Here is a 25,196-nt window from a genome sequence, read left to right as displayed (position 1 = left end):
CGCCACATTTAAAAAAAAGAAAGAAAGAAAGAAATCAAAGAAATTATATGTCCAGGCTGAGCCCAAATTTGACAACTGGGTCCTTCGTTATTTTTCTTCTGAGAGTTTGGACCAAGACGTTGGGGTTTGTTTCCCCCCCCCCGTTCTCTCAACAGGTGGAATTCTTACCTGTTGGACATTTTGCCCTTTGGTGACGTACTCGTTCCCCACTTTGACCCTCGGGTGACAAAGCCCCTTGAGGAGGTCTGCGCAGTTCAGTCCCATCAGGTACGCCGACTTGTCAGCTTCTGCAAGAGCCACAATGGGGATTTTCAGCAGAAGCCCATCTCTTGGGTTAAAGAAGATGGGGTGAAGGTTCACCGTCCGATTTGTGGGTCGGCTTCCGAACGTTGCGTTACCGGGCTAGGCAACGTCTTCAGCGGAGTTTTTAGGGGATGTCAATGTCGACGTTCTTCTGTTTATAAGGGCTTCAGGTGTGGGTGTGTCAAGAGAGGTAATGGGTCAGGTGCGAGACGTCAGTGAGAGGCTTGTGATGGGTCTTGCGATGGGGTCATTGGGAGCTGAACTGGTGGGAGACGGGGAGGGGATTGCCCAAGATGGCGAAGGTCCGTGCTGTCTCTGCCTGACTGTGTGGTTGTTTTGGACAAGAGCCTCACTTGACACACCCACACCTCAGGCCCTTATAAACAGAAGCACACTGATACGGACGTCCCGTAAACTTCTGCCTACCCTGGTTAACAAACCATTCGGGAAACCAACCCACAAGCTCGGAGGACAAAACTTCACCCCCATAATAATCATAATCATAATAATAAAGTTGGAAGGGACCTTGGAGGTCATCTAGTCCAACCCCCGGCTCAGGCAGGAAACCCTCTACCATTTCAGACAAATGGCTGTCCAGTCTCTTCTTAAAAACTTCCAGTGTTGGAGCATTCACAGGTTCTGGAGGCAGGTTGTTCCACTGGTTAATTGTTCTCACACTCAGGAAGTTTCTCCTTAGTTCTAGGTTGCTTCTCTCCTTGATGAGTTTCCATCCGTTGCTTCTTGTCCTGCCTTCTGGTGCTTTGGAGAATAGCTTGACTCCCTTTTCTTTGGGGCAGCCCCTGAGATATTGGAACACTGCTATCCTGTTCCCCCCCCCCCCGCATCCTTCTCTTCATTAAATTAGATATACCCAATTCCAGCAACCGTTCCTTATATGTTTTAGCCTCCAGTCCCCCGATCATCTTTGTTGCTCTTCTCTGTACTCTTTCCAGAGTCTCAACATCTTTTTTACATCGTGGTGACCAAAACTGGATGCCGTATTCCAGGTGTGGCCTTACCAAGGCATTGTAAAGTGGTAGTAACACCTCACCTGATCTTGATTCTATCCCTCCGTTAATGCAGCCTAGCACTGTGTTGGCTTTTTTGGCAGCTGCAGCACATTGCTGGCTCATATTTAAGGGATTGTCCACTAGGACTCCGAGATCCCTCTCACAGTTACTACTATTGAACAAGGTACCACCTATACTATACCTGTGCATTTGGTTTCTCTTGCCTAAATATAGAACCTTACTTTTTTCACCACTGAATTTCATTTTGTTAGATAGCGCCCAGTGTTCGAGTCTGTCCAGATCCTCCTGTATCTTAAGCTACAGATATCCACCGCTATTGCATAGGGTGGACCGGTTGGAAAGGGGACTCGAGTGGTTGATTGCCAGCTTGTTGTAGTTGCAAGACCCAATCCGTAAAAATAAACGTGCTTGTCAACAGAAAGTGGGCTGAATGTTCTGGGGTTTTTTGACACACGTTTTGGAGAACCGAAACATGGAGTTGCCTGCCTGAAGATCTCCACCTGGACATCTTTAAAACCACAGAGGAGAGGAGAACGTAGACATGGAAACTTTGGCATTTCCAATTCTTGCTTGTCAAGATCGGAAGTAGACATTTTGCAAAATACTAGCTGGGAGTTTTCACAGTTCTTTACTTTAGAGCAGTGTTCCTCAAGCTGGGTGACGTGAAGATGGGTGGACTTCAACTCCCAGGGTTCCCCAGCCAGCTTAGCTGGCTGGGGAACCCTGGGAGTTGAAGTCCACCCATCTTCACGTCACCCAGGTTGGAAGTCCACCCATCTTCAAGTTGCCAAGGTTGAGAAACATTGCTTGAGGGGTTCCTGGGGTCTTGGGTGAGGAATGGAGGGATGGAGAAGAGCATGAGAAGCAATGGATGGAGAGTAATCAACCTAGAAAGGAGTAATTTCCTGCCCATATGCATTTATGACGGTTGCAGCGGTTGCAGCGTTCCTGGGGTCGTATAATCCCCTTTTGTGACCTTCTGGCCTGCAACGTCAAGGGGTGGGGGAACGCCAGATTCGCTGAACGGCTGTGGCAAAGAAGGTCGTCAAATGGGACGCCACTCACTTAACTGTCTCGTTAAGTGGAGGATTGCCGGCGTCCGTTTTAGCGTTAACCGTGTATTAATAAATCTTTGCAAGATTATTTCTCCTATGGATAATTGGGTGGGCATGGCCATCTCTTCGCCTGACCTTCTGTGCCATCTGGCTCAGCCTGTTCCTCCCGCTGCTTCTGCTTGAATTTCATGTTGCCGTAGTGCATGATGGCCCCCGTCAACTTGTAGATGGAGTTCTTCTCCTCCTGCGTGAAGCCCAAGATGTCGAAGGCATTCTGGGTTTGGAGGGAACAAAAAAAGAGTTGACGAGTATCTCCCCAAGCTCAACCAAAAGCCGGCTATTCAATTCCAGCAAATCGATCTCCAGTCTCGGGCTTCTCAGATGTAGGTTGGACTACACGTCCCATGAGCCTTTACTTGGGGAAGATTCAGGGCTCAATAGTTGAAAAACATCTTGGAACTAAGGGTGTCCAATCTGGGCAGCCTGAACACCTGTGGACTTCAACTCCCAGAATTCCCCAGCCAGCCATGCTGGATGGGGAATTCTGGGGGTTGAAGTCCACAAGTCTTCAGGTTGTCTGGGTTCAGGGTTCAATAGTCCAAAATATCTTGAACTAAGGGCGTCCAACTTTGGCAATTTGAAGACTTGTGGACTTCAATTCCTAGAATTCCCCAGCCAGCCATGCTGGCTGGAGAATTCTGGGAGCTGAAGTCCATAAGTCTCAGGTCTTCACGTTGCCCAGGTTCAGGGGTCCAATAGTCTGAATTATTGAACTAGAGGTGTCCAGCCTGGGCATCTAGCCGTGCTCGATGGGGAATTCTGGGATTTGAAGTCCACAGGTCTTCAAGTTGGCAAGGTTGGAGACCCCCTGACCTAGTAGCCAAGCTGGAGAACGCGTAGAATATTACTCTGCCCTCAACAACTCACATCAGTTGCTAACAGTTCCTCTGCGTCATCGATCGAGGGCACCGTGGTCTCTCCTTGGGAGATAAAGACGTAGTCGTAAGGATTGTTGGTGACCAACAGCATATCTGGAAAGAGAAAGAGATTTAATTTAATTTATTAATATTTCTATACCACCCTTCTCCCGAAGGACTCAGGGCGGTGAACAGGGCAAGAATAAAAAACAGAATTACAAAAGTTAAAAAATAATTAAATAAATGCCCATTAAAAACAATTAATACATAGTTAAAAAAGACCCCAATGAAATACAATAAAAACCCCACCAATCCCCCATTAGGCCAGGCCGGCTTGTTCAAACAAATATGTTTTTAGATCGCAGCGAAAGGAGCGAAGATTGGGCGCCATCCGGAGCTCAACCGGTAACTAATTCCATAGCACCGGGGCGCCCACAGAGAAGGATCTCCCCCTGGGGGCCACCAATCGGCATTCTCTGACCAGTGGCACCCTGAGGAGGCCCTCTCTGTGGGAGCGCACAGGGCGGAGAGAAGTTGACGCCGGCCGCAGGTGCTCCCTAAGGTACTCCGGACCCATGCCATGTAGGGCTTTGAACACCATTACTAGTAGAAGATGGTAGAAGCCAGGCATTGACACAACATGGCCAAATCTTCTCTTCTTCAGTGGTTCTTCCATCACCAGAAGAGGTCAAAAGGACGGCTCTGAAATGCAAATGGCACTTTCCCAATGCTGTAAATCAGGGCTTTTCAACCGGCGGTACGGGTACCACCTGTGGTACATTGGCATCTGGCAGGTGGTACGTGACCATCCTAGAAAAGTGGTAGCGGGGGAGGGGAATGAGCTGAACCGGTGGCAGCACCGCACAAGCCTGAGCGAGAGACGGCTGGAGCTGCAGGGCTGTCAGGGCTCAGCGGAAGCGCCAGGATCAGCGCCAGGATCCAGCTGGAGCTCAGCACTGATCTTGGCGCTTCTGCTGAGCCCAGAAGAAGCGCCGATCAGCTGGAATGTTGCAGCATCTTCAGGGTCTTGTGATTTACATTCAGATGCTTGGCAACTGATTCATATTGATGACGGTCACAGTGTCCCAGGGTCATGTGAAGTGACCAAAACCTGCAGCAACCACCCAACAGAGGGAGGGGGAATAAAAAAACGACCTCACCCACCCACCCCCGCTGCCAATCCTCAACAGAAATCCTCACAACCATGAAAACCTCGGACAGGAGGAAGAGCGGCGCCGGGCGGGCAGGCAAATGTCTTGCTCGGCTGTGGCTTGGGGGGGGCTTTTTTCAGGGCCGTTGTAACTTCGAACGGTCACTAAGCCAACTGTTGTAAGTCGAGGACTACCTGTACTTCATCACTTTTTTCCTTTTTTTTTTTGGTCATCAAGTTTTTGACCCCTTGCTAGTCGACTGGTGGTACTCGGACGTTGCCGTATCCTAAAAGTGGTCCAGTGGGTGAAAAGGTTGAAAAGCCCTGCCGTAAATCTCAAAAGAGCTGACGATCGAACAATGAAAAACCCTCTCGTGCAATCAGAACAAGCTGTCCTACGTTCTCGGAGAGAGCTCTTCAACAATCATGGCCACCACTTGCGTTTCACAGGAAGAGGCTGTTTTGGAATACAAGCGTCACCACAGAGGAGACCAGGTATGGAGAGGAGAGAATAATAATCTGTAGCCTGGGTTTGGTGCTCTCTGAGCTTGGTTGTTTTCTGGTAGACGTTTCATGGCCCAACTAGCTAACATCATCAGAGCTAGAAGGGAGTGGGGTTTGTGGAGTGGAGGAGAAAAAGAGAGGAGTGGGAGGAAGAGAAAGATGAAAAGAAGGGAGGAGGAGGAGGACGATGATGATGACAAGGAGAAGGAGGAGGGAGGAGGAGGAGGACGAGGAGGAGGACGAGGAGGACGAGGAGGACGAAGAGGAGGAGGAGGAGGAGGAGGAGGAGGAGGAGGAGGACGACGACGACGACTGTGGAATCCTCTGAGCTTGCCTGTTTCCTTGCAGATGTTTCATGACCCAACTAGGTAACTTCATCAGTGTTGGAAGGGAGGAGGGGTTTGTGGAGTGGAGGAGAAAAAGAGAGGAGTGGGAAGAAGAGAAGGATGAGGAGGAGAAGGGGAGGAGGAGGAGGAGAAGGGGAGGAGGAGGAGGACTGTGGAATCCTCTGAGCTTGCTTGTTTCCTTGCAGATGTTTCATGACCCAGCTGGGTAACATCATCAGTGCTAGAAAGGAGTGGGGTTTGTGGAGTGGAGGAGAGAAGAGGGAGGAGGGGGGAGGAGGAAGAGGAGAAGGACGCGAAGGGGGGAGGAGGAGGACTGTGGAGTCTCCTCTGAGCTTGGCTGTTTTCTGGCAGACATCTCATGATCCCACCAGGTATCCTCATCACTGCTAGAAGGGAGGGGTTGTTGTTGTTGTTGTTGTTTTTGCTCTCTTACAACCACACTCAGAGAGCATCCAGGAGCCCACAAGATCAGGTACGGTATTCTCAATTCTCTGGATGTAAAGGAGAATCTCCCGTTATCAACCGGGTCTTCGACGTTGGAGACAAAGATGAACTTCAGACTAAGTGGATCAAGGCATCAAGCAGTAGTCCGATCAAGTCTTCTTTGGTCTTAATAAGGATGGGAAAGTCCCAGCACAATCAAGTGGAACTAGTGAAGAGCGACACAATTCAGCTCAAGAAAATCTGATTAAAAGTAACTAGAAGAAGAAGGGCCAACTCAACGAGACCAAGACTCTAGAAAGAGCGCAGAGAAGAGCAACAAAGATGATTGGGGGACTGGAGGCTAAAACATATAAGGAACGGTTGCTGGAATTGGGTATGTGTAGTTTAATGAAGAGAAGGGTGAGGGGGGACATGATAGCAGTGTTCCAATATCTCAGGGGCTGCCCCAAAGAAGAGGCAGTCAAGCTATTCTCCAAAGCCCCTGAAGGCAGGACAAGAAGCAACGGATGGAAACTAGTCAAGGAGAGAAGCAACCTAGAACTAAGGAGAAACTTCCTGACAGTTAGAACAACTAACCAGTGGAACAACCTGCCTCTAGAAGTGGTGAATGCTCCAACACTGGAAGTTTTTAAGAAGAGACTGGACAGGCATTTGTTTGAAATGGTAGAGGGTTTCCTGCCTTAGCAGGGGATTGGACTAGATGACCTCCAAGGTCCCTTCCAACTACTACTTCTTCTTCTTCTTCTTCTTCTTCTTCTTCTTCTTCTTCTTATTATTATTATTATTATTATTATTATTATTATTATTATTATTATTATTATTATTATTATTATGGTACGCACACCTGGACTCAACGAAGCCTTCCTGACTTCAAATATATGAACCCTTCAGACCTGTACAAGGTCAAGATGGGAGAGATGTAGTTTATCTGAACCCATTTTGGACAGGTTCATCTGAACCTCGAAAACAACGCGCCAAAATTTGGGACTGGTCCGAAGGAAGCTTTGGTGGGATAATTCATGGAGCAAAACTCACCCAGTAGCTCCGGCTTCTTGTTGGACAAGATCTGGTAATAGATGTGATAATTCCTCTCCGACTTCAGCTGGCAGATGACCCTGGACTTTTCCAGGAGATCTGAAAAGAAGATGGAAAAGCGGAGAACGACAAAGATGCCGAGAGGGTGAACAAGCGGGAAAAGTCCAGAAGAACAATCCAAGAACTTGCAAAGAATCCATCAAAGATTTGAGAATTCTGGAAACTCGACACTCACAGGTTTCAATGTCGGCGGACGCCAGCTTGCCTGTTGCCCCAAAATGGATGCGGATGAATTTACCCTGAAGAAGAAAGGAGAAATGGACTGAGAGCAGGTAGAAGGTTTGCAAAGGTTAGACATGGTGGTATCCCAAGAAGGACACCCCTTCTCCTTGCATCCATACTTACAAAGCGAGAGGAGTTGTCGTTCCTTAGAGTCTTGGCGTTGCCGAAGGCCTCCAGAGCTGGGTTGGCTTGGATGACTTGATCTTCCAAGGTGCCCTGTGGATGGGTGGAGTGGAAGGATTAGACCAGGAGTCTTCAAGTCTTGGCCCTTTTGTGACTTGTGGACTTCAACTCCCAGAATTCCTCAGCCAGCGTGCCTGCCTCAGGAATTCTGGAAGTCCACAAGTCAATATAAAAAGGGCCAAGACTGAAGACCCCTGCATTAGAACAAGATAAAGATTTAAAAAAAAGGTGTTGAGACTCTGGAAAGGGTGCAGAGAAGAGCAACGAAGAGGATCAGGGGACTGGAGGCTAAAACATATGAAGAACCGTTGCTGGAATTGGGTGTGTCCAGTTTAATGAAGAGAAGGACGAGGGGGGACAGGATAGCAGTGTTCCAGTATCTCAGGGGCTGCCCCAAAGAAGAGGCAGTCAAGCTATTCTCCAAAGCGCCTGAGGGCAGGACAAGAAGCAACGGATGGAAACTAGTCAAGGAGAGAAGCAACCTAGAACTAAGGAGGAATTTCCTGAGTGTGAGAACAATTAACCAGTGGAACAACCTGCCTCCAGAAGTTGTGGGTGCTCCAACACTGGAAGTTTTGAAGAAGAGATTGGACAACCATTTGTCTGGAATGGTATAGCAGGTTGGACTAGAAGACCTCCAAGGTCCCTTCCAACTTTGCTATTTTGTATCAGGGGGTCTTCAAACTTGGCCCTTTTATGACTTTTGGAATACAACTCCCAGAATTCCTCAGCCAGCGTGCCCTGCCTCAAGAATTCTGGGAGTTGGTCCACAAGTCATAAAAGGGCCAAGTTGGAAGACCCCCTGTTCTATATATTCTATGGAGGGTTGGAAGTCTTAGTGCAAGATAACCAGAGGCCACCACTGTTCTAATTAATACTAATTAATTGTTCAAATTAATACTAATTAATTGTTCAAATTAATACTAATTAATTGTTCTAATTAATACTAATTAATTGTTCTAATTAATACTAATTAATTGTTCTAATTAATACTAATTAATTGTTCAAATTAATACTAATTAATTGTTCTAATTAATACTAATTAATTGTTCTAATTAATACCAATTAAGTGATTGCTCTGATTAATATCAATTAATTGCTCTGATTAATACTGATTAAGTGATTGCTCTGATTAATACCAATTAATTGCTCTGATTAATACCAATTAATTAATTAATTATTAATTAATAGCCCTTACTACTGGGCTATCTGCTTAGGGTTAATAGAAGTAGCATCTGGTTGATTACAAGTGGTGTAACATGTAGCCGAGCTTTAAATATGTAACTGTATAGCAGTGTTTTTCAGGTGGACTTCAACTCCCAGAATTCCCCAGCCAGCATGGCTGGCTGGGGAATTCTGGGAGTTGAAGTCCACAAGACTTAACTCTTCAAGTTGCCCAGGTTTAGGATCCAATCGTCTGAATTACTGAACTAGGGGTGTCCAACCTGGGCATCCCGCCATGCTGGATGGGGAATTCTGGGAGCTGAAGTCCAGCCGTCTGTCTTAAACTTCTCAAGGTTAACAAAACACCGCCCAATTGGATGCTCACCTTCCCCGTTGCGGCCGCTTGTTCTTTCTTGCTACGATCGCCAATCGCAGCGATGACTGCAAAATATTGAATGACCCGCTTGGTATTCACAGTCTTCCCAGCACCGGATTCTCCGCTACAGGGAGGGGGAAAAAACCAACACAATCTTAATTAAGGCCTGATTTATGGCACAGCTTTTGCATGGACGTAAATCAGATCACCAGTGGAGACCTGCCTAGGCAGCTTCCCAACAAGCAAACTTGATCTGGGCAGGGTGGGGGCAGCCGGATTCACTTAACGACAGTGTGACCCACTTAACAACCACAGCGATTCACTTAATACTTGAGGCAAAATTCACTTAATAACAGAAGGTTGGAGGGTCAACTGTGGTCTTTAAGTTGATCCTACCAATTCTTCTCTTTTATGTGGGCTTAACCTGGGCAGTCACTTGTCTGAGATGGTGTAGGTTCTCCTGCTGGACAGGGGGCTGGACTAGAAGACCTCCAAGGTCCCTTCCAGATTCTATTCTATTCTATTCTATTCTATTCTATTCTATTCTATTCTATTCTATTCTATTCTATTCTATTATTCTATTCTATTCTATTCTATTCTATTCTATTCTATTCTATTCTATTCTATTCTATTCTATTCTATTCTATTCTATTCTATTCTATTCTATTCCATTCCATTCATTTTATTATTCTATTCTATTCTATTCTATTCTATTCTATTCTATTCTATTCTATTCTATTCTATTCCATTCCATTCCATTCCATTCCATTCTATTCTATTCTATTCTATTCCTGTTCTGTTCTGTTCTGTTCTATTCTTCTGTTCTCTTCTGTTCTCTTCTGTTCCATTCTAATATTATTCTATTCTATTCTATTCTATTCTATTCTATTCTATTCTATTCTATTCTATTCTATTCTATTCTATTCTATTCTATTCCATTCCATTCCATTCTATTCTATTCTATTCCTGTTCTGTTCTGTTCTGTTCTGTTCCATTGTAATATTATTTTATTCTATTCTGTTCCGTTCCATTCTATTCTATTCTATTCTATTCTGTTCTATTCTATTCCAATTCCTCTTCTCTTCTCTTCTCTTCTCTTCTCTTCTCTTCTCTTCTCTTCCATTCCATTCCATTCCAATTCCTATTCTGTTCTGTTCTGTTCTGTTCTGTTCCGTCCCGTCCCGTCCCATCCCATCCTATCCTATCCTATCCCATGTTGTGTCCCTATAGCTTCCTGCTAGGTCAAAGACTGAAGAAAAACCACTTTAGTTTCACTATGAGAATGAGACAATCCCCCAATCAAAATGGAACAGAAGTTCCAGGGGGGTTGGTAAGATAACTAAAGAGTATTTTGATAACAAAATAGTAGTTTGAAAGGTCAAGGCAAGAGTTGGAACTTACGTGATGAGAATGGACTGGTTCTCCCGATCTAGAAAAGAGAAGGGGGAAAAAGAAGATTTGAAAAGAAAGGGAGAGACATGAAAGCAAGGGAGGAAGAGCGGAAGGAGAAGGAGGTAGAGAAGGAGAAAGAGAAAGAAGGGGACGTGAGAAGGAGAGTATGGACGAGAAAGAAAAGGAGGAGGAGTAGATAAGACAAGGAGGAGGAGGAAGAGAAGGAGAAAATGGACAAGAAGGGAGGGGAGGAAGGGAGGAAGAAGATAGACAAGGAGGAAGAGAAGGGAAGAGGAGAAGGAGAAAGATGAGAAAGGAGGAGGAAATAAGAGAAGGAGGAAGAGAAGGAGAAAATGGACAAGAAGGAAGGGAAGAAGAAGATAGACAAGGAGGAAGAGGAAGAAGATGGAGAAGATAGACAAGGAGGAAGAGGAAGAAGATGGAGAAGATAGACAAGGAGGGAGGGAGGGAGGAAGAAGATAGACAAGGAGGAAGGGGAGGAAAAGAAGGAGAAGATAGACAAGGAGGAAGAGGAAGAAGATGGAGAAGATAGACAAGGAGGAAGAGGAAGAAGTTGGAGAAGATAGACAAGGAGGAAGAGGAAGAAGATGGAGAAGATAGACAAGGAGGAAGGGGAGGGAGGGAGGAAGAAGATAGACAAGGAGGAAGGGGAGGAAAAGAAGGAGAAGATAGGCAAGGAGGAAGAGGAAGAAGATGTAGAAGATAGACAAGGAGGAAGAGAAGAAGGAGAAGCAGAAAATAGATGAGGAGAAAAAGGAGAAGATAGTCAAGGAGGAAGAGGAGGAAAAGGGGATGATGGACAAGGGGGAAGAAGAGAAGGAGGAGGAGAAGATGGACAAGGAGGAGGAGGAGGAGGAGGAGGAAGAAGAAGAAGAAGAAGAAGAAGAAGAAGAAGAAGATTGACAACGAAGAAGAGGCGAAAGACAAGAAGGAGAAAATACACAAGGAGGAAAAGAGGAAGATAGACGAGGAAGAGGAAGAAGAGAAGAAGATAGACAAGGAGGAGGAGGAGGAGGAGGAGATGATAGACAAGGAGGAAGACAAGAAGAAGACGACAAAGAGGAAGAGGAAGAAGGGTAAAAGGAGAAGCCCCAGTGGGGTTCCTGAAGCCTTCAACATCTCTTCTTCTCTCATGGCCACCAGGATCCCCCTCTTCTGGATCCCCACGTCTTCCTTGACCTGCAAGGTCCTTATACCTGTCAACATGTACTGATAGGCGTTGTCGGAGATGGAGAAGATATGAGGAGGGGCTTCACTCCGCTTCTTCCCTCGGTAAGCGCCCACCACTTCAGCGTTGTAGACCGGCAACCACTTGTAGGGGTTGACCGTCACACAGAACAGCCCTGAGTAGGTCTAGAGAAGAAGAGAGGGAGGAGAAGTGAACTTCCGAAGGTCCATCCTGGTCCGTGGAGGAACCTCAAAGCCCTAGAAAGAGGACAGTTGACTTCTTCACCACAGGAACGCCCACCTCCTCTTCTGGAGAAGTCTTTTCTCAACCTTGGGAATTTGAAGACCCTGGACTTCAACTCCCAGAATTCCCCCGGGGCCAACGACACTGGGAGATGCTTGTCAGTTGAGGACCACCTGTGATGCTTCCTGTAACTGGGATGACCAGTGCTTTTTTTTGTAAAAGAAAAAGGTGCCGGAACTCACACATGTCATACAACCCGCCTTGCCTACCCTACAAGGTTCCATCCAAAAAAGGTGCCGGAACTCCGTTCTGAGCGTTCTATGAGGAAAAAAAGCCTTGGGGATGACTTCTGAACACACAACCTCCCCCCCACACACACACCTTGTGTTTTAAGGCCACACCTGGAATACTGCGTCCCGTTTTGGTCTCACACACACACACACACAAAAAGATGTGGAGACTTTGGGGGGAAAAGTGCAAAGAAGAGCAACTAAGATGATTTAAAGGCCTGGAGACTAGAACGTAGGAAGGACGGTTGCAGGACTTGGGTTTGGCTAGTCTGGAGAAAAGAAGGACTTGGGGGGGGGACATGATAGCGGCATTCTGGTATTTGAGGGGCTGCCAGAAAGAAGGGGGGGTCAACCTTTCTTTTCCAAAGCACCCGAAGGCAGTTTTGGTCACCACGATGTCAAAAAGATGTCGAGACTCTAGAGAGAGTGCAGAGAAGAGCAACAGAGATGATCAGGAGACTGGAGGCCAAAACATGCAAGGAACGGTTGCTGGAATTGGGGATGTCCAGTTTAATAAAGAGAAGGACGAGGGCAGAAGTGATCCAGTATCTCAGGGGCTTCCCCAAAGAAGAGGCAGTCAAGCTATTCTCCAAAGCCTCCGAAGGCAGGACAAGAAGCAACGGATGGAAACTAATCAAGGGGAGAAGCAACCTGGAACTAAGGAGATTAACAATTAACCAGTGGAACCACCTGCCTGCAGAAGCTGTGAATGCTCCAACACGGGAAGTTTTTAAGAAGAGACTGGACAGCCATTTGCCTGAAATGGTACAGGGATTCCTGCCTGAGCAGGGGGTTGGACTAGATTTATTTATTTATTTATTTATTTATTTATTTATTTATTTATTTAATTTGTATACCGCCCTTGCAAGGTCCCTTCCAACTTTTATTATTATTATTATTATTATTATTATTATTATTATTATTATTATTATTATTATTATTATTATTATTATTACTACTACTACTACTACAAGCAACAGATGAAACTAATCAAGGAGAGAAGCAACCTGGAATTAAGGAGGAATTTCCTAACAGTGAGGACAATTAAACAGTGGAACGGCTTGCCACCAGAAGTCATAGCTGCTCCATCGCTGGAGATTTTTAAGAAGAGACTACTATACAGCCACTTGTCTAGAATGGTCTAGGCCAGGGGTAGGCAACCTTGGCTCTTTTATGACTCGTGGACTTCAACTCCCAGAATTCCTCAGCCAGCATGGCTGGCTCAGAATTCTGGGAGTTGAAGTCCACGAGTCATAAAAGAGCCAAGGTTGCCTACCCCTGGCCTAGGGTCTCCTGCTTGAGCAGGGGGCTGGACTAGAAGACCTCCAAGGTCCCTTCCAGCTTCTATCCTGATTCTGATTCTGTTTTGCTCATCACCCCCAGATATCTGCGGGGTAAGAATCAGGTCCTCCGTGCAAAGTCTTCTCTCCCCATTCCTTTGGGCTTACGTAGATCATCCAGGCGGCATAGCGGTCCTTCAGGTTGTAGAGCACGGCCGGTTCGTGCAGAAAAGTCAGCATGGCCATATCCTCGATCTTGTCGAACTTGGGCGGATTCTGCTGCATGATTTGATCTTCTTTGACCGTCACCGTCTGCCAACGAGATGGAATCGGATCTTGAGGTCTGGTAGGCCTCACCACAAGAATGGGGCTCCCTTTGCTGAACCCATCCCTTGCCCATGATGCTTTGAGTCCCGCCACAGGCATGAAAGCCGGCTGGGTGACTTTGGGCCAATCACCGGGAGACGGAGAGTTCTAGTCCTGCCTCAGGCACGAAAGCCGGCTGGGTGACTTTGGGCGATGGAGAGATCTAGTCCCGCCTCATGAAAGCCGGCTGGGTGACTTTGGGCCAATCACCGGGAGACGGAGAGTTCTAGTCCTGCCTCAGGCACGAAAGCTGGCTGGGTGACTTTGGGCGACGGAGAGATCTAGTCCCGCCTCATAAAAGCAAAGCCGGCTGGTTGACTTTGGGCCAATCACCAGGAGACGGAGAGTTCTAGTCCCGCCTCAGGCATGAAAGCTGGCTGGGTGACTTTGGGCCAATCACCAGGAGACGGAGAGTTCTAGTCCCGCCTCAGGCATGAAAGCCGGCTGGGTGACTTTGGGCCAATCACCAGGAGACGGAGAGTTCTAGTCCTGCCTCAGGCATGAAAGCCGGCTGGGTGACTTTGGGCCAATCACCGGGAGACAGAGAGTTGTAGTCCTGCCTCAGGCACAAAAGCCAGCTAGGTGACTTTGGGTGACAGAGAGATCTAGTCCCACCTCATGAAAGCCGGCTGGGTGACTTTGGGCCAATCACCAGGAGACGGAGAGTTCTAGTCCTGCCTCAGGCATGAAAGCCGGCTGGGTGACTTTGGGCCAATCACCGGGAGACAGAGAGTTGTAGTCCTGCCTCAGGCACAAAAGCCAGCTAGGTGACTTTGGGTGACAGAGAGATCTAGTCCCGCCTCATGAAAGCCGGCTGGGTGACTTTGGGCCAATCACCAGGAGACAGAGAGTTGTAGTCCTGCCTCAGGCACAAAAGCCAGCTAGGTGACTTTGGGTGACAGAGAGATCTAGTCCCGCCTCATGAAAGCCGGCTGGTTGACTTTGGGCCAATCACCAGGAGACGGAGAGTTCTAGTCCTGCCTCAGGCACGAAAGCCGGCTGGGTGACTTTGGGCGACGGAGAGATCTAGTCCCGCCTCATGAAAGCCGGCTGGTTGACTTTGGGCCAATCACCAGGAGACGGAGAGTTCTAGTCCCGCCCCATGAAAGCCGGCTGGCTGACTTTGGTCCAATCACCAGGAGACGGAGTGTTCTAGTCCCGCCTTTGGCATGAAAGCCGGCTGGGTCACTTTGGGCCAGTCCCTCTCTCCCAGCCCTAGGAAGCAAGCAATGGCACACCACTTCCGACATGTTTGCAGGAAAACTCCAGGGACTTGTCCAGGCAGCTGCCAGGAATCCACACACATTAACATACACACACACACACACACACACACACACACACACACACACAGAGAGAGAGACACACAGACACACACAGAGACACACACACACTAAAGAGAACAACGGTGCTTGACCCCCTGGAAGATTTATCACTGTCCTCCCAACAGGCTAGACCGGATTAAGAAGGCCCATACCATGTTTAGGTCAGCATTACAATATTACCATATAAATGTAATATTGTAATAGCTATAGTAATGGCCCTAACAGCCTGAAGATGTCCCCTTCCCCTCCTTTCCCTTTATGCGAATTGGGGAGGGGCTTGTCTGATATATGTCCTCATTTTCTTGGCCAGGGCTCAAATCCCCCCCCCTTATCTAACCATTGTTTTGGTAGCAGCTGTTCCTGTTGTCCAGTGTTTGTCAACCACAGCCATTTTAAGAGGTGCGGACTTCAACTCCCAGAATAGCTGGCTGGGGAATTCTGGGAGTTGAAGTCCGCACCTCTTAAAATGGCCGCAGTTGAGTAAAGTTGCTCTGTGCCCTCTACTATTATTTCTTCTCGGCTTCTCTACCCTTCTCTGATTGGTATAGTTCAGACAGTTTGGACTTTAAGCCCCATCATCCTCAGCCAGCACTACGAAGACCCGCTTTACAGCACACCTGGAGGGACGATGCCAAGAATTTAGATCTTTCAGATCTGGAGGAATGGTTGCAGCCATTTGTCTGGAATGGTATAGGGCCGGGGGGGGGGTGTGTCTTCAAACTTGGCCCTTTTACGACTTGTGGACTTCAACTCCCAGAATTCCACAGCCAGCGTGCCTGGCTGGGGAATTCTGGGAGTTGCAGTCCACAAGCAGCGGTCTTCAAACTTGGCCCTTTTATGTCTTGTGGACTTCAACTCCCAGAATTCCACAGCCAGCGTGCCTGGCTGAGGAATTCTGGGAGCTGAAGTCCACAAGCAGGGGACTTCTAAAGTGCCCCTTTTATGACTTGTGGACTGCAACTCCCAGAATTCCACAGCCAGCGTGCCTGGCTGAGGAATTCTGGGAGCTGAACTCCACAAGTCATAAAAGGGCCAAGTTTGAAGACCGCTGGTATAGTGTCTCCTGCTTGAGCAGGGGGTTGGACTAGAAGACCTCCAGGGTCCCTTCCAGCTCTGTTATTCTGTATTTTTGCAGTCTGAAGATCTGACTTCGAATGATGCCTACCTTGCCGCTTTCCGTTTCCGCGGTGACTTTGCCACCTTCTCTGGAAATGATCTTGGCTCTCACAAATTCCTCCTTGTCATCCGGCACAAAAACATCCTTCTTCAAGTCGAACGGCCGCGTCTGAGCTTCGATGCGGCTCTTTTCCGACATGCGCAAGAAAGGGGCGGCGGCCCCAAAATCAGATACCTCGGCTTCCATGGTGGGAGCTGCAACGAAACCAGGTCCAATGTCATCTCTACAGGCTGTGATGCTCTCCCGGTGGGCAGGTGGGCAGGATTCACACCCGCAGCCTTGGGGAAAGTTTTAACGAGGGTGCTCTCTGAGCTCGGGGCTTTTCTTGCAGACGTTTCACAGCCCAACTAGGCAACGTCATCAGGGCTACGAGTGTGCTAAAGCGAGGGAATCTGCAATGTGTCGTTCAGAAGGGATCCACCAGAGGGGGCCCTGAGCTAGCTTGAATAGTGCTGCTTTCCCCCCCCCTCCCCCTGGTGTACAACACTGGAATAGCACCTTATTTAATCCCTCTCCTTCCAGTGTATATATGCTGCCCCCTGCTGGGTGTTATCAGAAGTGCACCCTTTAGAAACCAGCTTTAGGCAAGGATGCACCCAGAACAGCTGCAGCTGAAGTGTAAATAGATATACGACTAGATATAGATTGTTCTCTAAGTCAGAAATAGATACTTATGATAGTTACCTTTGTTTTTAGAGGATTGCTGAGGAGAAGAACTGGGACACCTCAGGTCGGACTCCTGTCATGGAAAAGGGCCGTGTTAGTATAAAATACACCCCAATCCTTTCCCCAGGTATGGTTCCTGCCAGGATGAATCCGCTATATTTTATTTTAAGGAGAGAAAAAAAACTATCGGGAGGAGAGAAGCTGCAATATATAGATTTTCAAATATGTTATGAAAGATCAGCCTCTAAGGTATATTTCCTCAATGTACACCTTCCCTAAGGAAAGAGCTAAATCCTCGCAAAAGTGTTTTTTTCCCCCCCGTCAGACATGTCAAGCATGACCGCCATTTGTTCCCAAGGATTACGAAGACCATGTTCTTCAGACAGTATCTCAAAGAGATGGGAGTTTTAATCCCAACTATCTGGGAGCAAAAGAAGAGGTCTCGGAGTGCCTTTTCTGACAATTTTATTAAAGGGATGAGGGAGGGAGGGAGGGAGGGAGGGAGGAAGGAAGGAAGGAAGGAAGGAAGGAAGGAAGGAAGGAAGGAAAAAAGAGAAAGAAAGAAAAGAAAGAAAGAAAGAAAGAAAGAAAGAAAGAGGGAGGGAGGGAGGGAGGGAGGGAAGAAAGAAAGAAAGAAAGAAAGAAAGAAAGAAAGAAAGAAAGAAAGAAAGAAAGAAAGAAAGAAAGAAAGAGGGAGGGAAGAAAGAAAGAAAGAAAGAAAGAAAGAAAGAAAGGAGGGAGGGAGGGAGGGAAGGAAGGAAGGAAGGAAGGAAGGAAGGAAGAAAGAAAGAAAGAAAGAGAGAGAAAGAAAGAAAGAAAGAAAGAAAGAAAGAAAGAAAGAAAGAAAGAAAGAAAGAAAGAAAGAAAGAAAGGAAGGAAGGAAGGAAGGAAGGAAGGAGGGAGGGAGGGAGGGAGGGAAAGGAAGGAGGGAGGGAAAGGAAGGAGGGTGGAAGGGAGGAAGGAAGGAAAGAGGAAAGGAGATTGCAATGAAAAGAAGGAAAGGAAAGGAAAGGAAAGGAAAGGAAAGGAAAGGAAAGGAAAGGAAAGGAAAGGAAAGGAAAGGAAAGGAAAGGAAAGGAAAGGAAAGGAAAGGAAAGGAAAAGAAAGATATTTCTGAATTAAAAGCTAGGCTAGGGTGTGAAAATGTAGAATATTCCTGGCAAAAAGTGAGTGTTTTCAAGAGGAGAATTCTCCTCTTTGCAAAAAGCGTGCTGCTAACTCATCCTTCCCCTGCCTGGCTCCTCCAGCTGAACTGGACTACGTCTCCCATTCTCCCCAGCTGGGGGAAAGCTTCAGCTGGAGAAACGAAGGATACCCGCTGCCTTACAGGTGGCAACATCCCTAACCCCAGCAGGTGCCAGAGACCCCCCCCCCCGCCAGCGGAGGCGGCTATTACCAAATTACCCCTGAGAGCCACTTCCTCCCTCCTCCCTAAAAATCAGGGGGGGGCGATGCACGTAGACCTCGCATCAGCCACCCACCCTAACCCCGTGCAACCTGGTCTTCAAGAAACGCTTCCCATTCCCACAACCCCCCAGTCAGACCCGCGTTTATAACTCCTTACGCCCAAAGCATCGCCCTTTGCCTGAAGCGTGCATTGGGATATATCTCACCCCACACTTTGGGGGGCTGGAGGGCTGCAACCGGTGTGCGTGTGCATCTTACCTGAGACCAGCACAGAAGGGGTGGGGTTCTAAGCAGAGTGCCTGACTCAGGACCCTGGTTATAAATCCCCGATCCCCCCCCCCGCCCCCTCCTCCTGTCCAGCCTCATATGGACAGGCAGACCCATCCACCACCACCCACCCCACCCCCTCTCCCCACACATCTCCAGCCTGGCCCCGAACAATTGGAATCTCTCGTCATTGTCGTGGTATGAAGAATAGGAACAGGTTCAGGGGAGGGGGGGGCAAGAGAGACATCCAAATATCTTGGAACAACAGGGCTGAGATTCCAGAGGGAGGGGGAGAAGGAGAGCAGGGGGGTCCCGGGAGGGCGAGACATGGGGAGAGAATTCGTGCAATGGCTACCCCCAACGGCTCATTGGCTTCGCAAGAGAATGCAACCTCACACCGAGACTGCAGTTGCAGATTTGTCAGCAGCTTACATTGCGGGTACCGGAACTGCAAAGCTCCAGATAGCCACTAGAGGGCTGCAGATGATGCTTTAAAGTAACCGCCCTCTCCTGGACGCCTGGAGTAGGACAGCCTAGTTCTACACCTTCCTCTCTCTATATTTATATGATTCCAGTTATATCAATCTGCAGCTCCGATGGCTCGTTGGCTTGACCTACAGAATCTTCCCTTTGCGTTGTCACCTCGCACCAAGATTGCCGTTGCGATTGATCCAAAACGAAAGGAGTTAAGTTACATTGCGGGTACCAAAACTACAAAGCTCCAGAGGCCCATCAGAGGAGCTGCGGACGATGCTTTGTACTGACCTCTCGTGGACATGAAAAGTATGGCAGCCTAATTATACATTTTCCTCTCTATATTTATATTATTCCAGTTATATAAATTTGTTGGCTTTGCTACAGAATCCTCTCCTTGCATGCAACCCTTGTAGTTGCAACTTAGGTAAAGGTAAAGGTTCCCCCGCACATGTGTGCTAGTCGTTTCCCACTCTAGGGGCCGGTGCTCGTCTCCGTTTCAAAGCCGAAGAGCCAGCGCTTGTCCGAGGACGTCTCCGTGGTCATGTGGCCGGCATGACTAGACGCCAAAGGCGTACGGAACGCTGTTACCTTCCCACCATAGTGGTCCCTATTTTTCTACTTGCATTTTTTACGTGCTTTCGAACTGCTAGGTTGGCAGAAGCTGGGATGAGTAACAGGCGCTCACTCTGCTACGCGGCACTCGGGATTCGACCCGCCAAACTGCCGATCTTCTGATCGACAAGCTCAGCGTCCTAACCCACTGAGCCACCGTGTCCCTTTTTGCAAGTTATCTAAAGCGAAAAGAATTAGTTACATTGAAGGTATCAAATCTGGGCTGCAAAGCTCCAGTTGGGCACTAGAAGGCTGCAGATAGTGCTTTATACTGCCCTCTCGTGGTCATGAGGAACATTGCAGCCTAGCTGTACATCATCCTCTCTATCTTTATATTATTCTCGTTATAAATTCGGAGCACTGATGCCACTTGAACATAGACATGAATAGTAGCATTTTTTAGGGAGTGCTTTTAAATGACAGAACTGGATAATGTGAAGAGTTTCAGATTTCGGAGAGTTCCATTCCCATCAAGTTGAAACTAACCTCCGGTGTTTCTTGGGTGTAAAAAACTAAGAAAATAGGGGGGAAATAACCTCAAGATCATCATAAATTTTCACAGTCATATTATTCCCATTTGTATAGTGAATTAAAAGGTCTTTTAAACACCTACAACGTTCTTGATAGAAACTGAAGTTGCGTCCCGATGTTTTGTTTTTTCACCCGAGCTAAAAAAAAAAAACTTGATTATTACAGATACTCTCCCGGTTCTAGAATTTAAAATCCAACATCATTGCTCCAAATGCCCATTAGATGGCAGCAGACATCTGTTTCATACTGCCCCCTTCTGGACACGGGGAGCATTGCGGCCTAGTTATACATCATCCTCTCTGTATTTATGTTATTCCAGTTATATAAATTTGGAGCCCTGATGTCACTTGGGCATAGAAATTAATACTATCATTTTTAAGGGTTGCTTTTTAAATGAGAGAACTGGATGTTGTGAAGAGCTTTAAGCTGAAACTAACCCTCCCATTCTTCTTTGGAGTAAAACAATGGGAAAACAAGAGGAAAAAATATTGAAGAGCATCATCCCATTTAACCGTCGTATTATATTATTTTTCGTTGCACCGTCAGCCAGATGTTCGGACTGAAATTGGCATTTTGGTACACCTATTGAGAAGAGGCAGATGTGGTTGATTGATGGTGTTACAAATAACATCCCAGGATGTCAGCCGTTCCAAACAGAGCTGCCTTTTGCAACTGACAGATTCTGAATTTGTCAACGCCGATGGGGTTCCAATGCTCCAGAATTGGTGCTTTCATTTTAAATATCCTATTCTTGTTGGACTTGACCTGCAATGCAGGTAATCCTCGACTGACAACGATTTGCTTCGTGACCTTTTTAAAAAGTGACATGCCTGTTTTTTCACACTTAGCGACCCTTGCAGCCTCCCTGCGGTCACATGATCAAAATTCAGATGCTCGGCAACTGGCACGTACCTATGACGGTTGCCGTGTCCCAGGGTCACGTGATCCCCTTCGGCGACCTTCTGACAAGCAAGGGGAAGCCGCTTAACAACCGTGTTACTAACTGAGCAACTGCGGTGATTCACTTAACAACGGTGGCAAGAAAAGGTCGTACAATGGGACAAAACTCACTTAACGAGTGTTTTGGTTAGCAACAGAAAATTTGGGCTCAATTGCGGTCGTAAATCGAGGACTACCACCTAACAGATCATTATTTCTTTGTTTTCAATCTCTCTACGTTTGCTATGGGTCTGTATCTCATATTATCCTATTGTTCCCGGGTTTTTTTACACCGTTAATTAAGAGTTATTTGCAACTTTCTTAGATCTAAACTGCAAGGGAGTCCCAATTCCGGCAGAGTTACAAATCTTAATTGTTTCAGATTTCCACTTGGCATTCCCCAGCTTAAATCCCCACTAAGGGTATGTGTGGGGGGGGAGGGGGGGCCTGGTCTGATAGAAATACCTTCCCCACACCCCCACCCCCGAGGAACCAATAATAGCAACCTGGAAGGGCTTCTAAAATAGGAAGTGGTATGTGATGACAGTTTAACAATATCTCTTGTGATCCCGCATCTGTGATCCAAATGACCTCCCTCGGATTTAGAGCAAGCAGTACTAGGTGCTGTTCTTGTTACAGCTACGCCTTAACTTACAACCGTCCTTTTAAGTGACCGAAATTGCAATGGCCCGGAAAAAAAAAGCGAGTTATGACCGTTTTTCCCACACACACACACACTTACGACTTTTGCAGCGTCTCCCCAGGTCAGGCGCTCCAAATTCAGACGCTCGGCAGCTGACTCGTATTTACGACGGTCGTAGCGTCCCTCGGGGGTGTCAGGGGAATCCCCTTCGGCGGCCTTCCTGACGAGCCAAAGTCAATGGGGAAGGCCGGATTCACTTAAGAACCGCCTGGCTGACTTAACTAGTGCAGTGATTCGCTTAACGACCCCGGCAAGCTAGTTAGCAAAATGGGGCAGAACGGGCTGTCTCGCTTAGCGACCTAAACTTTGGACTCCGTTGTGGTCCCTGTAAACTGGGAAGTTAAAGCTGAGAAATAGTTTGCTAGAGTCCGTGAAAATAAAACGATAATCTGGACTAATAAACTTGCTTGGGTTTTTTCTTTCTTTCTGAAAATGCAATCTTTTTTTTTTTAATGCATCTTTCTCCGTCCGATTTTACTCCATAAATCTTTTGCGAAATTCAGAAGAAGTTAGACACAAGCGGGATAGCCTCTGAAACGGGGCAAAAATATATTCTTGGTGTTACATGCACTGCAAAAACCCCCTCTGGCATTTTGGAGTTAGTAGCGGGGGGGGGGGGGGAAAGGACTAGTTTTGTGCGGTGCCAAAGCTTGCAAAACAACACACCGTATCTGTAATGAGTGTTGTCGTTTCGCCGATAAGGAAAAGCAAAGCTTATCTGGTAAGGCTTCCCCCCCCCCCCCCGCTTCTTTAGCAAGCGATGGTCTTGATTTCAAAAGGGGGAAACTTGCTGACTCTGGCAGAAACGAGCTGGGATGATATATGCTGGGAATCCTCGACTTACAAACACCCACTTAGCAGTCAAAATTACGTCGGCACGGGATAAAAAAGTGGTTTGCGACCAGTCCTCACACTTACGACCGTCGCAGCATCCTGCAGAGGTTGTAGGTGTTCCGTCACTGGAGGTTTTTAAGAAGAGACTGGACAGCCACTTGTCTGGAATGGTGTAGGGTTTCCTGCTTGAGCAGGGGGTTGGACTAGATGACCTCCAAGGTCCCTTCCAGCTCTATTCTTCTTGTTATCCCCACAGCCAGGTGATCAAAATTTGGGTGCTTGGCAATGGGCATGTATTTCCCACGGTTGCAGCCTCCCAGGGTTAACAGGATCGTGACTTTCCCAGCTGGTTCCTGGCAAACCGTGTCAGTGAGGAAAGCCGGATCCTCTTAACGACGCTGTGATTCCTTTAACAACTTCAGCGATAGGGCTTCACCGGTTAAAAAAAAAAAAAGCAAGCTGTAAATTCTGGTCCAACTCATTCCGTTCAATTTGCCGCGGTGCAGAAATGGAGGCCTCGGCAGTGTTTGTAAGTGGAACAATTACCCTGTCGTATTCTTGCAGGCTGGGCTTCCGGGCTAAGCAAGCTGAGATTTAGTTTTGGATGGGAGACCATGAGGAGATCCGAGAGGTACGAGGTGAGTTGGGAGATAAAAAGAAGACTTGATGTTGCATAAGTGAGCCATTAGTGGAAGGGAACAACCCGAAGTGTCTTTTATATTCTCTCTTCTAATTGTTTTTTTTTTTCAAAAATGGGAAAGCTAGGGCAAAATTTCAGCTTGGAATGAATTCAGGCGATCCTTGATTTACAACCGTTCGTTTAGCGACCACTTGAAGTTACAACGGCACCGGTAACTTATGACCGGTTTTTCACACTTAACAACCACTGCAACATCCTCACAGTCACATGATCAAAATTCTGACAGTGGGCAACTGACTCATGTTTGTGACGGTCGCAGTGTCCCGGGGGTGGGGGTGGGGGTGGGGGGGTGTCACACAATCCCCTTTTGTGACCTTCTGACAAGCAGACTCAATGGGGAAGCCGGGTTCATTTGATAACCTGTGCTACTAACTTAACAACTGCAGGGATTCCTTTAATAACTGTGGCAAGCAGGGGGTTGGACTAGATGACCTCCAAGGTCCCTTCCAACTCTTCTATTCTATTCTATTCTATTCTATTCTATTCTATTCTATTCTATTCTATTCTATTCTATTCTTATTTCTATTTCTATTCTATTCTAATTTCTAATTCTATTCTATTCTTATTTCTAATTCTACTGTATTCTAATTTCTAATTCTATTCTATTCTAATTTCTAATTCTATTCTATTCTTATTTCTAAAGGGACGCAGTGGCTCAGTGGGTTAGGACGCTGAGCTTGTCGATCAGAAGGTCGGCAGTTTGGTGGGTCGAATCCCGAGTGCCGTGTAGCAGAGTGAGCGCCTGTTACTCGTCCCAGCTTCTGCCAACCTAGCAGTTCAAAAGCACGTAAAAATGCAAGTAGAAAAATAGGGACCACTCCGGTGGGAAGGTAACAGCGTTCCGTGCGCCTTTGGCGTCTAGTCATGCCGGCCACATGACCACGGAGACGTCCTCAGACAAGCGCTGGCTCTTCGGCTTTGAAACGGAGATGAGCACCGGCCCTTAGAGTTGGAAACGACTAGCACACATGTGCGGGGGAACCTTTACCTTTACCTTTATTCTTATTTCTAATTCTATTCTATTCTATTCTATTCTAATTTCTAATTCTATTCTATTCTTATTTCTATTTCTATTCTATTCTATTTTAATTTCTTATTCTATTCTATTCTATTCTATTCTATTCTATTCTATTCTATTCTATTCTTAATTTCAAATTCTATTCTATTCTATTTGTATTTCTATTTCTATTAAGAAAGGTCACAAAATGGAGCAAAACTCACTTAACAACTATCTGGCTTAACAACGGAAATTTTGGTCTCAATTGTCGAGCAGGAGGAAAAATCCCATTTCTACATTGGCCCTTTGCGTGTTCTGGATGAGGCTTTAATTCCGAGAAAATCTCCTACGGATCCTGTTTGATCCTCCCTAATTTTGTCCCCAGGGTGAGCGTGCAGGAGGATATTGAACCTAAAACCATGTTTATCCGGGCAAACCCTCAACCCCCAAAACACCTCTCAGTGGGTCCCCCAAAAGGAGAAAGCCCACCCACCCCATCCCGTTTTTTTCTCCTTTCCGAATGCTCAAAAGCTTGATTCAACCCCAGAAAATCTGTTTTTCCCCTCTTTGCAAGCTGATCTTGCTGTTTGACCGGGCATGCCACAGCGTCAACCGGGCGCCCGAGACGCCTGGGGTCTATTCCAGGCCCTTTTGCAAGGGCCGGTCAGCCCATTGTGGCTAAAATAAGACGTCTTTGTGTAGAGGCACCGTTGCTATATAAGGACCGGAGTCGGCCAGCAAGGTCACCCCGTTCTTCTTCTGCAATTTTTTTTTTTTTTGGCCTTTTGTTCGGGCCCGAGTGACAAGCACGTCAAAGGCCGGATCGGGTGACACTGCCCAGGCGGATGGCTAGGTTGTTTTTTTTTTCGAGGGAGGGGTTTGAGGGGAGAAGCTGACATTTGGGGTGAGAAATGCCACCAGGGACAAGGGCCGTTGTCATGATGGGCGAGGAAAGACGAGGCGCCAAAGGAAGGGATGAAGAAGAAAAAAAAGAACAGGAGGAGAAAGGT

At 47.1% G+C, this 25,196-nt stretch overlaps 1 protein-coding gene and 1 long non-coding RNA gene across 2 annotated transcripts in view; one reads left to right on the top strand and one right to left on the bottom strand.

The window, feature by feature from the left end:
- Positions 1 to 18,401, bottom strand: part of LOC310649297 (myosin-7) — a 50,429-nt gene extending 32,028 nt beyond the window's left edge. Inside the window, exons 1-13 of the mRNA XM_083377617.1 lie at positions 18,385 to 18,401; positions 16,738 to 16,792; positions 16,042 to 16,247; positions 13,354 to 13,497; positions 11,401 to 11,557; positions 10,193 to 10,220; positions 8,801 to 8,915; positions 7,192 to 7,284; positions 7,022 to 7,085; positions 6,787 to 6,885; positions 3,317 to 3,420; positions 2,525 to 2,663; positions 169 to 287 (exon numbers count right to left, since the gene is read on the bottom strand). Of these exons, the coding sequence (XP_083233743.1) occupies positions 169 to 287; positions 2,525 to 2,663; positions 3,317 to 3,420; positions 6,787 to 6,885; positions 7,022 to 7,085; positions 7,192 to 7,284; positions 8,801 to 8,915; positions 10,193 to 10,220; positions 11,401 to 11,557; positions 13,354 to 13,497; positions 16,042 to 16,239 (1,260 nt within the window). The 5' untranslated portion in view covers positions 16,240 to 16,247; positions 16,738 to 16,792; positions 18,385 to 18,401. The remainder of the gene's footprint in view (positions 1 to 168; positions 288 to 2,524; positions 2,664 to 3,316; positions 3,421 to 6,786; positions 6,886 to 7,021; positions 7,086 to 7,191; positions 7,285 to 8,800; positions 8,916 to 10,192; positions 10,221 to 11,400; positions 11,558 to 13,353; positions 13,498 to 16,041; positions 16,248 to 16,737; positions 16,793 to 18,384) is intronic.
- The window catches only part of LOC310649446, a 313,283-nt gene that overhangs the window by 109,653 nt on the left and 178,434 nt on the right, over positions 1 to 25,196 (top strand). The window lies entirely within an intron of this gene.

This window comes from Vipera ursinii (genome assembly GCF_947247035.1).
Source record: "Vipera ursinii genome assembly, chromosome: Z".
Taxonomy (NCBI): Eukaryota; Metazoa; Chordata; class Lepidosauria; order Squamata; family Viperidae; genus Vipera; species Vipera ursinii.
This window is presented reverse-complemented; position numbering and strand designations above follow the sequence as displayed.